The 15669-nt window shown below is 34.4% G+C and overlaps 2 protein-coding genes across 2 annotated transcripts; both read right to left on the reverse strand.

The window, feature by feature from the left end:
* Window positions 1-4776: 4776 nt before the first annotated feature.
* On the reverse strand, window positions 4777-9529 carry LOC124433274 (protein mono-ADP-ribosyltransferase PARP14-like). Its single transcript, XM_046983035.1, has 10 exons — window positions 9209-9529; window positions 8458-8748; window positions 8170-8282; window positions 7761-7767; window positions 7670-7676; window positions 7387-7617; window positions 7097-7251; window positions 6171-6987; window positions 5612-5923; window positions 4777-5511 (listed from the first exon to the last, which is right to left on the reverse strand). The coding sequence occupies exons 1-10, from the start codon at window positions 9476-9478 to the stop codon at window positions 5225-5227; spliced, it is 2490 nt and encodes an 829-aa protein (XP_046838991.1). The 5' UTR covers window positions 9479-9529; the 3' UTR covers window positions 4777-5224.
* Window positions 9530-9561: 32 nt separating this feature from the next.
* On the reverse strand, window positions 9562-11269 carry LOC124433275. Its single transcript, XM_046983036.1, has 3 exons — window positions 11056-11269; window positions 9945-10837; window positions 9562-9672 (listed from the first exon to the last, which is right to left on the reverse strand). Exons 1-3 carry the CDS (start codon window positions 11108-11110, stop codon window positions 9562-9564), a joined length of 1059 nt encoding a protein of 352 aa, XP_046838992.1. The 5' UTR covers window positions 11111-11269.
* Between the last annotated feature and the right edge of the window lie 4400 nt (window positions 11270-15669).

A 15669-nucleotide genomic window follows, 5' to 3' on the forward strand; every position in this document is an offset into this window, starting at 1 on the left:
ATAACAACAGCTTTTCCATGTTTTCCAAGAAAAATCTTCAAGACAACTGTATTCTTCTTTGATTCAACAAAGTTCTTCAATGTCTCCACGTTGATATCAGGACTGAGATTTGTGACCATCAATATATTTCGGTCCTCAGTGGGTACGTAGTCAGCGGTCACTTGAAGCGGACTCCCTTCGTGTACAAGAGGTGTTTCTTTGGCCTTTTTCAACACGTTTTCAGCGTCTAAGGAGATTCGTTCAAGCAACATATACAATACCACAAACAATCACATATTGATATAATATTTTATCCTTTGAGTTTATATCTACTACCTTTTGACGAAACGTAAGTCAAACGAGCTACGGTTGGAGACAATCGCTCAAATCCTTCTTTCCCATCACGAAGTTCGCATCCACCAGTTCTTCGTTTATTTTCAAATAATAGTGCTATCATTTCATCATTCGTTGACTCTTTAAGACCGCTGACATAGATCGTGGCTTTACCCTCGTCATCTTTTGTAGGAACTGAATCAACGTCGTCACTGTTGCCAGAGGCACTGTTTTCATTTTCCTAAATGAAAGCAATCATACTTACGATGTATAGCACAGTTTGCATAACTCATGCTCACAGACCATATAGTTTGGTAAAAAAATTTAACCATAAAATATAAATACCTGAGTAGTTTTCAACTATGAACTGTATGACCGAACATCAAGTTCACAACCCTTAATTATTTGTTTTTGAGGATGATTTAAGACTTTTACAGAATCTATGAAAAAAATACAGTTGTGTGATGAAGGAAGCTAGTGGATTGTCAGGCTTTGTACTATTTATTTTCAGTCATCTTTACTCTAGAGTTATTGATACAAGAATTACAAATTGTATAGAAATACAGCATGTCAAACTTTGAACTAACATAAGAGAAACACAAGCTTGGGACCGTTCAATCGTTCTTAAAAACGTTCAGAGTGAATAGGTGAAAACGAAAGTTCACAAAATAGAATTGCGTTAGTGCACTATGAAATGTCAGATGATTGAGCTCAATTATGAAAGGCAGAAAACATACTGCACTAAATAATTGATATAAAGTTTTACTTTCGATAAATTTATTTGTCAACACAAACCTTCCGAAGAGTGAAAGATTACAAAAGCAACACCTTTCTCCAGTTTAACCTGATCAACGTCACCTCCACCATTACTTTTCTCCTGAAAGTGAGTGGTGAACTCATCTTCACCTACTCCTGATGGAGGATTTAAAACGACAATTGTTCTACTGTCATCCATTGCGTACAGTTGGCCAGTTCATAAACGCTAGGCCATAATCACCTTCGTCAGAGACCTAAAATTGTGAAATCGCCAAATCGAATTTCACTTTCACTACAATTCCACGAAAAGTATAAACAATCGCGTGGATTCTCTGTTTTGTCACGTGTTTTGTTGGTAGATTGCGGGCTCAAGGTATAACATAAAATAATAAAATAATTGAATAAAAGTAAATAGCAAATGTTGGTTAAAGTCAACAGCATAATATATTATATAAAAACAAATGAAATGGCTTAATTACATTGAGAAAGGGAGTCAAAGGTTGTTAAAGGTATTATGAAAATAAATATCACGGAACTTATGGAACTTAAATATATGTGTTTATATACTATGCCATTCATTAAAATTTGCTTCCAATTGTAATTTATACTAACAATTGTACAATATGTTCTTGGATATTAAATGTCCAATTGTAAGTTATTGTAAAATTACAGATAAATTCTCAGAAACAGTTCATTTTTTGTTGTACAATCCTTTAATCGATGAATAATTGGCCTCTACAGAATGCAGGAACTTGTAGCATGTTATGTAAGGAGTATACTTATATACAAGGCCCATTTGGGCTCATTGGCACAAATAGAACTCTAAATGATGACAGACAGAATTTTGTTCTTAAAGACTCACTGTTAGACATTACTAAGACTGATAACCACATCAGAAATGAATAAGCTAACTTTGATCATTGATATAGATTGAGTTGAAAAATTATAACTAAAGTTTAGAAGGTGCAAGTTATGATTTAGAATTTTCATTAAGGAAGTGCAAGTTATGATGTAGAATTTTCATTAAGGAAGTGCAAGTTATGATGTAGAATTTTCATTAAGGAAGTGCAAGTTATGATGTAGAATTTTCATTAAAGAATGAAAGTTACATGATGTAGAATTTTCATTGGAAGTGCAAAACAGTTTCATATGTTCAGACTTCAATTTGGATGTACAGTATGTCAAATTGTTTTATGTTGATGTTTAATCAGAAATTTAAATAAATATCAACTGCAATCAACACTTTACCATTATACAGGTGTACCTTTATACATCATATGTTATTGCTCATCTTATCCCTGTGTAGCCAGCCTGCAAGTCAGTTCAATGTCGTAAATCTCAGAAAAGTTAGCACTATCGATTTCTTTAGAAATCTATTAATTGTTCTACTTGCAATGACAGAACAAAATATTTACAATACCAAATTTGTGGCATAAATGCCAATGATCGTGCCATTCAACTAGCATGATCTCATCGTTATAATTGAAAGTAGATTCAACAAGTACCATTGCATCAAAGACAAACTTACATACAAAGGCGAGTTTACTTGTCTAATAAGGATTAATAAGTTTGGAATAAAATTACATTTTTACAGAATGAAATAAAATTACATTTTTGCAGAATGGAATGAAATTACATTTTCGTAAAATAAATGGAATAAAATTACATTTCTTTGTAAAATTTTGACCATTGAATTTAAAATTGAAACTAGTAACTACTCTTGCCTTCCTTTAGTAGTTCTGTGTATCTTAGTTCTCTATTCAAATGAGGTTAAATGAATACATCCAAATCTGCTAAAATGTGTGAAAGTCAACAGAATTACTTTCCAATATTTATAAAGCTATGGTGGTTGGTATGAATAATTACTGATTTGACACCTTCTAGTGCATGTGACTTTTTATTTCTTCATACCAAGAGCTTCTTTTTGTATTGTGTAATTACGTGGCCCAGCAACTGCATGCCCTTGTACACCGTTTTGTGCCAGTTCAACAAGGATATCCATTGATTTTTCTTCCCATTGAGATTTTGAACAGTTTCTGATGCATCAGAACCGTGCTTGTAATCAACATAGGCAAAGCCAGACTTCCATTCAATGTTTCTCGCCTTACCAAACTCAGCTATGAGCTTTTCAAATTCATCTTGTGTCAGGGCCTCCGGTAATCTCCAAAATACACTCTGTAAGACATCATCCGCTTATATCATTGAATATGTGAGGATTCAAATAATATTAGCAGGCAAAAAGCGCGCACCAAACAGAACTTTAAATTTTCGACTTTATTTCAAAGTCATCCTCAGACAGAATAGAGTAAGAATAATCAAGTCTACCCGAAATTTGTAAGATGGAAGAATATCACACGCATAAAGAAAAAGAAAACTCAAGCACGATATTTACATTTGCTGTTGAACGACGCCATTCATGACAAAAAGACATCACTTTCTAAACTTACCACAGAAACCACTGATCTTAAACATCAACTATTTCAACGCACCACGTGGATGAAATGCAAACTCATATGCTTTTCCATCAACCGTTTGCTCTCATCTGAGAAAACCAAAATCGCTTCCAAACATCAAAAAGCTGTGTCTTAATCTCTCTTAAACGAACAACTGATGGCATCACCGCAAACCCTAATGAAACCATAGTGAACCTGACAAATTCTCACTCTCTTCTGATGAACTAGATGTGCTGAAACTAGGACTCAGATATGGTCTTCCACTCGACCGAACCAACTAGTAAATGGCTATTGCTGAAGACGTCTGGAGACAAATTTCAAGACTGGATTCTTTTAAGGAAGGACGATATGTTGAAGATAAGGTTAAAAACTCACTTCGCTCTTTTACATACAATTATATTGATTTAGACCTAAAAGAATTTAAGTTAGGGCGCATGAAGAGAAATATTCTGCTCAAATTAACCGAAACATTTGCCATTCTCAAGCCTGATAAGGGAAATGGCATTATACTAAACCGCTCTGATTATATATCTTCTGTTGAATCCCTCTTCTCTAACCCCTCTAAGTTTATAAAATTAAATCACGACCCGACACTAACCAGACTTCATTCTCTTCAAACAGAACTTTCATTTATACAAATCTTCGTTTATGATGCACGTTTTCGGCCATTTTCCGCCAATTTACTAATTGCTTCATTGCGCGTGCATTTTACCAATCGTCCGCTTGGCTGTCTCATGAAAAAGTGCGACTTACAGATTTGAAAAAGCAGGTCCGCACGGCGTGCATGTTGTGTAGTGGAAATGATGGTGACGCGGTGACAACTTACTATCATTATGTCATTCATTGATTTCCTAAGGCAACTTTAAGCTATTACAAGCAAGCAACACCAAAGTTCAAACACAACAAGATAAGGACTGCGGCGATCGTTCAAGTCTCAAAAATCTTCCTCGGCCTCCGAAAGATTCCAATTTCCACATAAAGCCCGAAACAAAATCTACGTTATAGTGCTAATCCTCTGACTGCAACTTATCACAAAAAATAAGGCACCACTAAGAATATCCAAACGTCTGCTAGAATACGCGGAGCGTTTTTAAGTTTAGTAAGCATTCCTCAGAAAAGTAATTTCGGAATTAGAAAGGTCCTTCAAAACTTCTAATCAGAACGCGTATCAAGAAATGCCTATCTTATGCACGTTTAAACAAATGAAAAAAGCTTTTTGCATTAACAGAGAAAATCACTCGAAAAAACAACACTGTAAAAAATCTCAACACTTGAGCATTTTTTTAATTGGAATATACATTGTCGAAGTAAGAAGTGCAGAAAATATAAAACACAATACAAATACTTCTCTAAGTGAATGTTTGAATATAGGCAAAAAACGTTGAGCAAAGTCAGTGGAACTAAAATACATCAGAATCAATAAATCATGTGCAGGAAATTTATTGGTGGGACTTAATCCCAGCTTAGTCAACCTTTACGATAAGTGCATTGATTAAACGTAAATACGATAATTCAATAATTACTGTTACTAAACAGCTTTTGGTGCAATGAATTTTTCATTTCTACAATAAAATAACTCATTGATTATGTTGGACATTTTATTATGATCCCTACTTCACATGCAATTGTTCATTGAGACATTTTGAATAAATACATGATCGAAAGAAGAAAAATTTCGTGCATCTTAAAATAATTGACTTAAGTTACTTAAAAGTAATAAGATATTCAGTATAATACTGGTAATCTTTAAACATGACAAATATTGAAGGATCTTTGGTGTCGTTGACAACAGAATCATAGGTTTCGTTTGGATCTGCGGTGTTTTTTGATGGTGGAATCAACATGGTACAATTACCCTTAGCGTAGTCACCAACCAAAACTCTAGCGTAGTACATATAACGTAATCCATTTGCATCTTTTGGAGAATATGTTTCCCCAAGGGAATAGCTGGCATCTCGTACAAAATAAACACCTTTACCAAAAGCGGTGGCTATAGATTTAAAAAATAACCAACGAAAACATAAAAAAAACATTGGAGTTAATTCAATGAAAAATAATAAAAATAAAAATTTAACATCCCAAGACAATACCATGTATTACAGCAAAGCTTCTGTTCAGTCCACCTGAATTAATTTTTTCAACATTATCCTTCGAAGTACCATGAAAGAGATATTTCTCTTTATCTGGAAAATCTGCGTTGCCATATTTTTCTTTCATAGCCTTACGTTTTACATTATACAGCTCATATATACCCTGGTTTTGTATTCTTTCAATCTTCACTATTTCCTTGCTTGCCGTTTTGTCAAATGCGTTTTTCACCTTCATATATTCATCACTCTTAGGTTGAAGTTCGAATGCATGATATACATTATCGTCTGGAGGGGTTTCCCAATAGTCAGGAACTACAAAACCAGACGAAACATTTAAAAGTTCAATATTGAAGATGCAGTGTGAAAAAAAGATTAATTCATTCGAAATAGCTTAAAAAAAGTGCAAGATCAAAGCATTCAACTCATTCAACCCACTCGTTCATATTTCTCAAAAAAATATACCACTAAATTTTAACACGTTAAATTCTCCCATTCCACTTGAGCAAGAATTGAAATTTACTCTTCTAACGCACAGTTTCCGCACTTAAAATGATCCTACCTTTGCTGTTTTCTTTTTCTTCAATTTCTTTAAACATATCGCCCAATGCAGCGATAATTTCAGGGATATCTAAAACATGACCATTAATACAGGCCTCTCCTTTGGTAAAGTCTACCTTAATTGTGACATCAAAGTTACGCTCTACTTCAGAAATTTTTTTCGTTTCACTCTCACCAAATTTTTTGATAGTTTCGTTACGAATGTTATGCTCTACGATATTTTCTTCCATTCTCTTTAAAAAGTCTGACCAAGCACTGTCAACAAACTCCATGTCATCGGAAAATATCTTGACTGACAAACCACTCGCTTCAGGAGCATTTACCTTAATCTTTGATTTACCAAATGTCTTCGAACGAAAAACATTAAAACTTTCAATACTTCTTTTTGGATTGCTTCTTGCGTCTGGTTTAGATGAAAAATATGTTTTCGTTGCATCTTTAAATTGATCAAACTTTCCCGTCTCAAATATCACGATGCGAACCAAATTAAGAGTTGGATTTTTGCTAAGGGCCATTCGGCTTATATTATCGAATATCAAAGTCACAGATTCCCTTTCCGAGAAACCCATTGCACCGGCACCGATGGCAGAAAAGGATACATCTGTAATGCCTTTTCCTGACAAATCATCGAAAAAATTGTCGAGACATTTCTTCAGCTCTTGATAGCTGGGTGTTCCAGGGCCTATGACATGAGCAATTTGATTAACTAACAACTTTCCAGCACCAGTATACTGTGTTGAAAACAGAGGGGCTGTTCCAAGGGCTTTGCATTCCTCTTCGATTTTATCACCACCAGCTTTGACCAAAGCCTTGGCGACCTTGCAACGAGAAGTTTTCATTAGTCACGTGCATTATCAATTGAGTGGTTTCTTGGCTGATGTCAGCGCAGACGATTTCAACTCGAGGTGTTTGTTTTGGAAACTTTACCTCTAGGCTACCGTCTGGGTTTTCACTTGTTGTTGCGCTACTTGGTGTAAAGGATTGTACAAATTCAGATTGTGATTGGCCAGGAAAACCCAGATCGTGTGATGGAATATTTGTTTTAGTTGCTGATAAAATAGGCTTCATCTCTTCCACAGCACCTGAATACAACAAAAAATATTGTAAGTGTGTTGCCAAGGCAATGCCTGGTGGTCATACTTATTATTGCATCGAATAAAACACCATCAATGTTTGACTTAAGTTCGCTTTAAAAACTACATCATTATTTAACAAACCTAAGAATGCATCAACGGTTTCTTTATCTCCACCGTACGCCACGAATCGAACATTATTAACTTTCGATTGAGGATTCACAGTAAAATAAGAAGTGACTTCTTCAAAAAAGATTTTAACAACCTCCGACCGTGGGAATTTCAAATTTCCAGTTCCAATGGCGGAAATGCAATCGAATGGAAGTTTTGGCTTTCGCTTTTCGTGACACAATTCTTTACTATAGACCTGAGAACCTGCGTATGTAAAAATTATATGATTGAAGACGCATGAATGTAGCCTGCCAACCTGCAGTCTACGAGTGAAAGGGAATAAATGAATAGGGTAACAAACAAAGTTACAACAGTAGGGTGGCAAGCTCGATAAAGGAGAGGGGCACCATTTTCCTATATAACCCGTAAAAAACAATTGACTTGAAAAGAACATAATACAGCACAATATATATGTGACCCACAACAGTCGAGTTTGCTACGTCACTATAAAAAGTTACAATTAAGACCTACAATGTTGTAACCACTGCAGATCGAAAGCCCAAATAAACAAATGTGTTGTCAGAAAATGCATCATAGAAGAATGAAACACAAATCATTCAATTTTACTCGTAGTACTCATTTTTAAACATGATGCTGGCTGTTTTCTCCAAAGCATGTCAACTAAGATCATCTAATATTCTCTGTTTACCTTGGCTCCATCGCCCTGTTGCCATTCAGATAAACGAACATGATAAACACTTTTGCAGTTGAGTTTTCCACCTCCAGTTACCACAACACCTCCAACTTTAATTTCACCAATTTTCTTGCATTCCTCCAAAAGTCGTCCCCGCAACTTTAAGTAAAGCCTTTCCAACAGGATTCGCATTTAAATCCATTTTTTCATTTGTACTATTGACAATAACATCAACCTAGAGGCAACATGTATAATTTATGCATTACATATTTTACAGAAGATAATACAAGTCCATCAGCAGCAAGCACCATTAAGGGAGGAAGAGTAAAAATCCCAGGGGCTGCAGTCAGCTCATTTCTCTTACCCTCTTCCAACAGGTCTGTAAATTGACAACGTTATGGCCAGCTTACCTTTTCTTTTGCAATGTCACCAACAGCTATGGTGATTCTTTGACCGGAAGTCATTTTTACAACTTTATCATTAACGTAAGACATAGAATCGAATGGAAGATTCATTGATGATTTCCCATCCGGCTTATGATCATCCTCAGCAACAGCGAAATCATCTTTGGCTTCGTCAAGATCGTGAGCCATAATTTTCTCAATCACACAGTTATGTTTTTTTTCAATTCCACTAATGATGGCATTTGTTGCATCCGAACTCATTTGTTTCTTCATTCCCGGTTTGGAAAGCGGGAAGGTCTAAAATGTGAAGGAAAGACATTATTTTAATAATTTCCACAAATTTTCATAGATCAAGACCTTTAAGTGATAAGTGATTGACCACGTACATAACAACACTAGATCATGTGGATCACGATTTAGTTAATATCTAACTATAATCCATTTAACAAAGTTTTATGGATTACAATGCAAGGACATGTGCTCTAAACGTAACTTAATACTCACAGAAATCAAGAAACCCAAACATCACATATACATCACATATACAGGGTTTTTCGGAAAAATTATTTTGAAATTTATATGTTCGACCACATAAAAGCGACCGAAAAGATCACTTATTCTACGTCACTGCGATCCATTGAGGTCACGAATCCAAAAGCTTGTAATTATCTTTTGACAAGATCAATTAACAAACCAAAACTGTCCGAAATAAAAAAAATCAAGAGTTGTTCGAAAGAAAAAAACCAGAAATACGAACCTTTGAATTAATTCCCCCTGCCTTCTTATCAAGATATTCTATCATTTTCTTTTTTCCTTTTGGAGTTCCCTTCACTCGAAGTGAATTTGTATCGGCAGTTTTTTCAACATCAACTCCTTCATTTTTCAATTCCTGCATTTTGTTCATGATTCTGTCCCAACGATGTTCTTGTAGGAAACGAACTTTTGCGGATATCACTGGTTTAAAGACGCCGTTGTCAATTTCATTTTCGGCAATTAAATTTCTCAAATCTTGTTCGGCATCCTTCATCTTAGATTCTTCACAAATAATCCAGATGTTATCTGGATTCGCGAGTTCAGTGCATATAAAACCTTGTTTTATTCAATTGCTCTTTATAAACGTCGATAAATGGTCGGACTTTGCCAAAATTTTCCAGTTTCTTTATCAATCTTTACTAACTTTTCTGACGTTTTCGATTTTATGATTTCAACAACTCGTTCTTCCTAATTTGTCAAGACACCGACATTAAAAATATTTACGCACTATATACAACTATATGTATGATAACAACATCCATGAATGACGCACCTAATCAAGCTCAAGTTAATAAAAAAAATTCTTATAAAGGAGTGAGCTGCCTGAAGAAGCATGTTTACACCATATTTAGATATGTTAATTAGTGATAGTGAAAACGAAAGTGTTACGCGATATTCACTGATAAGTTAACTGCGGTATAATTTTTATAAAAGAGAATTTCGTATTTATTTCACTTTACCTCGACGTTACCAGGCTCCTTCAAGAACATCAACTGAGGCTGTAAACCTTTAGCGCCAACATGGCCTTCAACCTCTTTAAGAATCAACATTATCTTGTCTTTTTTTAATGCTTCGTTGGCTATCTTACATTTTGTGCGTTTTAAGAAATCAATTTGACGATCACTCATCTCAATTTTAATAACGTGTATTTTATCAAGATCCTCAAAAACTCTCAACTTCATGTTTTTAACGCCTTCAGCTGTCCCAAGAACAGTCAATTTACTTCCGGTACTCCCTTCAATACCAGGAATTTCCACATCTGGAAACTCGACCAACAGGTCTGTGAAATATCCAATGGCAATCAAAAAATGAAACTTATCTTTATCTTTTATCTCAATATCAAGGGGATCCTTCTTGGCGGCAGCTGTGAGTTTATCAACCAGTTTTTGAATATCTTTCTTTTTTATTTTGACATCGATTTTGCGTCCGATAAGAACAATGCCGGACTTTTCAAATTTAACCTTGATTTCAGATTCATCTCTATTTTCAAGAACATCCTGCTTTACTTGATCATAAACAAATGTAGGAATCGTTAAAGTTTCCTTAGCAAATGAATCGACAAATATTTTCAACCTTGTAGTAAGATGTTCTCCATCTTTGGGATCTTTAACATCCTTTGTAAAATGAACAGTCGACTTGGCTTCATCGTATTTCATTGACTTTAAATCAAACTGTAACAAATCGCCATGAAACAATACATGTTTGATGACGTCACTGTCAGCATAGATGTCGCCATGAAATTCTTTTATTTTACTTTCCGATTCATCCAATTCTTCAAAGTCATCATATAAAGGCAGCACAGTTAAAGATGTCTCCTTAATGACATGATCTTTCTTTACCAAGTTGGAAACAACTAAAATGAAATTTCAATTCAAGTTCAGGCCATTATGTCAATTTTCATATGAAACGAAAGTTGAGCAATATCAAATCACAGAGTCTTCTTAAGTATCTATAGATCATGACGCATGAGGTTCACATCTAAAGTTGGTATACTACAAAGCTAATTCAATATTAAATCAAAAATTAAATCCTTTTAAAGTAAAGACGGCTACAAAAAGAAAGTTGACATACCTGACGAACTTTTAAAAAAAAGTTTGGCAATTCCGTTATTTTTGTCAAACTCCATGTTGATGACTTCACCTCCACCAATTCTTTGATTTCCAAATTTGTGTTTGACATCATCTTTAGTTGTGGTTTTTGGTATTTTCTTCACCTTTATTCCCTTGGTCAGTGGAGCAAATTTCAAAGACACTGAACGCCCTCAATGTCAAATTTTTGGAGCTGTTTTTTTCTTTATAATCATCTTCATCTAGAAATCATTCAAAATTAATTCAATATTCCATGACGTGGTACAAGTATTCAATCAAGCCAAAAATAAAGTGCAAACTATTAAAATCATTGATGTGTACTGTAATCTTTGATCATCGAACCACAAATACCTTTCATTTCCTCTTCAAGGATAACAACAGCTTTTCCATGTTTTCCAAGAAAAATCTTAAAGACATCTGTATTCTTATTTGATTCAACAAAGTTCTTCAATGTCTCAACGTTTATATCAGGACTGAGATTTGTGACCATCAATATACTTTGGTCCTCGGTGGGTACGTAGTCAGCGGTCACTTGAAGCGGACTCCCTTCGTGTACAAGGGGTGTTTCTTTGGCCTTTTTCAACACGTTTTCAGCGTCTAAGGAGATTCGTTCAAGCAACATATACATTACCACAAACAATCACATATTGATATAATTTTTTATCCTTTGAGTTTATATCTACTACCTTTTGAGGAAACGTAAGTCAACCGAGCTACGGTTGGAGACAATCGCGTAAATCCTTCTTTCCCATCACGAAGTTCACCTCCACCACATTTTCGTTTGTTTTCAAAGAATAGTGTAATCGAGTCTTTGGTGCAGGACTCTTTAAAACCACTAACATAAATTGTGGCTTTGTCTTCATCATCTTCTTCCTGAAATGAATCAACGTTGTCATTGTTGCCCAAGACAATGTTTGGCATTTTCCTTTTGTTGGAGAAAATTAAGCATAAGATAAACTGCGCGGTAAAGTGAATACTTTGACTCCAGGAGTACATGTAATAAACTGTGCAGTTTGCAAAACTCGTGTTCATAGACGATATAATTAGGTAAAAATAACCACACGAAAATTACCAGAAACGTTTTCAAATGTGATTTCTATTATTAAACATTTTTATATCTTACCGTAATTTTAACGGATTCCGTCTTGGCGGCAGATGTGAGCTCATCGACCAATTTTTCAATGTCTTTCTTTTTCATCGTAATTTCTTTCTTGCGTCCAAAAAGAACAACGTTTGGCTTCTCAAATCTTACCTCGATTTCTGAGTCAACTTTGTTTTCAAGAACCTTCAGCTTTACTTGATCGAAAACAACTGTGGGAATTACCAACGTTTCCTTTCCAAAAGAATTAACGTATACTTTTAACCTTTTACTTAGATCTTCTCCATCCTTAGGATCTTCAATATCCTTTGTAAAATGAAAAGTCGACATGCTTTCATCGTATGTCATTGTCTTTAAATCAAACTGAGACATATTGTGATGACGCATCATATAGTCAGCGACGTTGCTTTCACAAGGGATGTCGCCATGAAATTCTGTTATATTGGTTTCAGGTTCGTCCAATTCTTCAAAATCATCATATAAAGGCAGAACAGTTAAAGATGTCTCCTTAATGACATGATCTTTCTTTACCAAGTTGGAAACAACTAAAATGAAATTTCAATTCAAGTTCAGCCACATTATGTCAATTTTCATATAAAACGAAAGTTGAGCAATACCAAATCACAGGGTCTTTTTAAGTATCTATAGATCATGACACATGAGGTTCACATTTAAAGTTAGTATACTACAAAGCTAATTCAATATTTAATCAAAAATTAAATCCTTTTGAAGTAAAAACGGTTACAAAAAGAAAAAGTTGACATACCTGACGAACTTTCAAAAAAAAGTTCGGCAATTCCGTTATTTTGATCATAATCCATATTGATGACTTCACCTCCACCAAATCTATGATTTAAAAATTTGTATTTGACATCATCTTTAGTTGTGGTTTTTGGTATTTTCTTCACTCTTATCCCCTTGGTCAGTGGAGCAAATTTCAAAGACACTGAACGCTCTCCTAAGGTCAAATTTTTGGAGCTGTTTTTTTCTTTATAATCATCTTCATCTAGAAATCATTCAAAATTTACTCAATATTCCATGACGTAGTACAAGTATTCAATCAAGCCAAAAATAAAGTGCAAACTATTAAAATCATTAAAGTGTACTGTAATCTTTGATCATCGACCCACAAATACCTTTAATTTCCTCTTCAAGGATAACAACAGCTTTTCCATCTTTTCCAAGAAATATCTTGAAGACAACTGTATTCTTCTTTGATTCAACAAAGTTAGTCAATGTCTCCACGTTGATATCAGAACTGAGATTTGTAATCATCAATATACTTCGGTCCTCGGTGGTTATATAGTCAGCGGTAACTTGTACAGGACACCCATTGAGTACATGGGGCTTTTCTTTCGCCCTTTTCAGCACGTTTTCAGCGTCTAGGGAGATTCGTTCAGACAAAATACGTTTCTTAAAAATTATTTTTTCAATTCCTTTTCATCATTTGAGTTTCCACATTACCTTTTGAGGAAACGTAAGTCAAACGAGCGACGGTTGGTGACAATCGCTCAAATCCTTCTTTCCCATCACGAAGTTCACCTCCACCAGTTCTTCGTTTATTTTCAAAAATAGTGTGATCGTTTCATCATTCGTTGACTCTTTAAGACCGCTGACATAGATCGTGGCTTTATCCTCGTCATCTTTGTAGGAACTGAATCAACGTCGTCACTGTTGCCGAGGCACTGTTTTCATTTTCCTAAACGAAAGCAATCATACTTGATGAATAGCACAGTTTGCATAACTCGTGCTCACAGACCATATAGTTTAGTAAAAAATATAACCATAAAATATAAATACCTGAGTAGTTTCCAACCATGAACTGTATGACCGAACATCAAGTTCACAACCCTTAATTATTTGTTTTTGAGGATGATTTAAGACTTTTACGGAATCTATGAAAAAAAATACAGTATTGATATGAAGGAAGCTAGTTGATTGTCAGGCTTTATACCACTTATTTTCAGTCATCTTTACTCTATAGTAATTGATACAAGAATTACCAATTGTATAGAAATACAGCATGTCAAACTTTGAATTAAGATAAAAGAAACACAAGCTGGGGACCGTTCAATCGCTCTTAAAACGTTCAGAGTGAATGAGTGAAAACGAAAGTTCACAAAATACAATTGTATTAGTGTAGTATCCAATGTCAGATGATTGAGCTCAACTATAAAAGGCGGAAAAGATACTGCACTAAATAATTGATATAAAGTTTTACTTTCGATAAATTTATTTGTCACCACAAACCTTCCGAAGAGTCGAAGATTACAAAAGCAACACCTTTCTCCAGTTTAACCTCATCAACGTCACCTCCACCATTCTTTTTCTTCTGAAAGTGAATCGTGAATTCATCTTCACCTACTCCTGATGGAGGATTTAAAACGACAATTGTTTTACTGAAATCCATTGCGTACAGTTGGCCAATTCATAAACGCTAGGCCATAATCACCTCTGTCAGAGACCTAAAATTGTGAAATCGCCAAATCACGTATTTTGTTGGTAGATTGCAGGCTCAAGTATAACATAAAAAAAAATATAATTGAATAAAAGTAAATAGCAAATGTTCGTTAAAGTCAATAGCATAATATATTATACGAAAACAAATGAAATGGCGTCAAAGGTTGTTAAAGGTATTATGGAAATAAATATCACGGAACTTATGGAAGTTAAATATATGTGTTTATATACTATGCCATTCATTAAAATTTGCTTCCAATTGTAATTTATACTAACAATTGTACAATATGTTGTTGAATATTAAATGTCCAATTGCAAATCAAGCCGTATTGTTAACAAATTATTGTAAAATTAAAGATAAATTTTCAGAAACAGCTCATCTTTGTTATACGATTCTTTAATCAATGAATAATGGGTCTCTACAGACTCCAGGAACGTGTAGCATGTTATGTAAGGAGTATACTTATATACAAGGCTCATTTGGGCTCTTAGACACAAATAGAACTCCAAATGATGACATACAAAATTTTGTTATTGAAGAGTCACTGTTAGACATTACTAAGACTGATAACAACATCAAAGGTGAATAAGTTAACTTTGATCATTACAATTTATAGATTGAGTTGAAAAATCTTAACTCAAGTTTAGAAATTGCAAGTTATGATGTAGAATTTTCATTAAGGAAGTGCAAGTTATGATGTAGAATTTTCATTAAGGAAGTGCAAGTTATGATGTAGAATTTTCATTAAGGAAGTGCAAGTTATGATGTAGAATTTTCATTAAGGAAGTGCAAGTTATGATGTAGAATTTTCATTAAGGAAGTGCAAAACAGTTTCATATGTTCAGACTTCAGTTTTGGATGTACAGTATGTCAAATTGTTTTATGTTGATGTTTAACTCAGAAATTTAAATAAATATCAACTGCAATCAACACTTTACCATTATACAGGTGTACCTTTATACATCATATGTTATTGTTCATCTTATCCTCTGTCGTAGCCAGCCTGCAATCAGGGCAATGTATGTACGTAAATCTCA

The sequence above is a fragment of the Xenia sp. Carnegie-2017 genome, unplaced genomic scaffold, assembly GCF_021976095.1.
Source record: "Xenia sp. Carnegie-2017 unplaced genomic scaffold, XeniaSp_v1 HiC_scaffold_13, whole genome shotgun sequence".
Lineage (NCBI taxonomy): Eukaryota > Metazoa > Cnidaria > Anthozoa > Malacalcyonacea > Xeniidae > Xenia > Xenia sp. Carnegie-2017.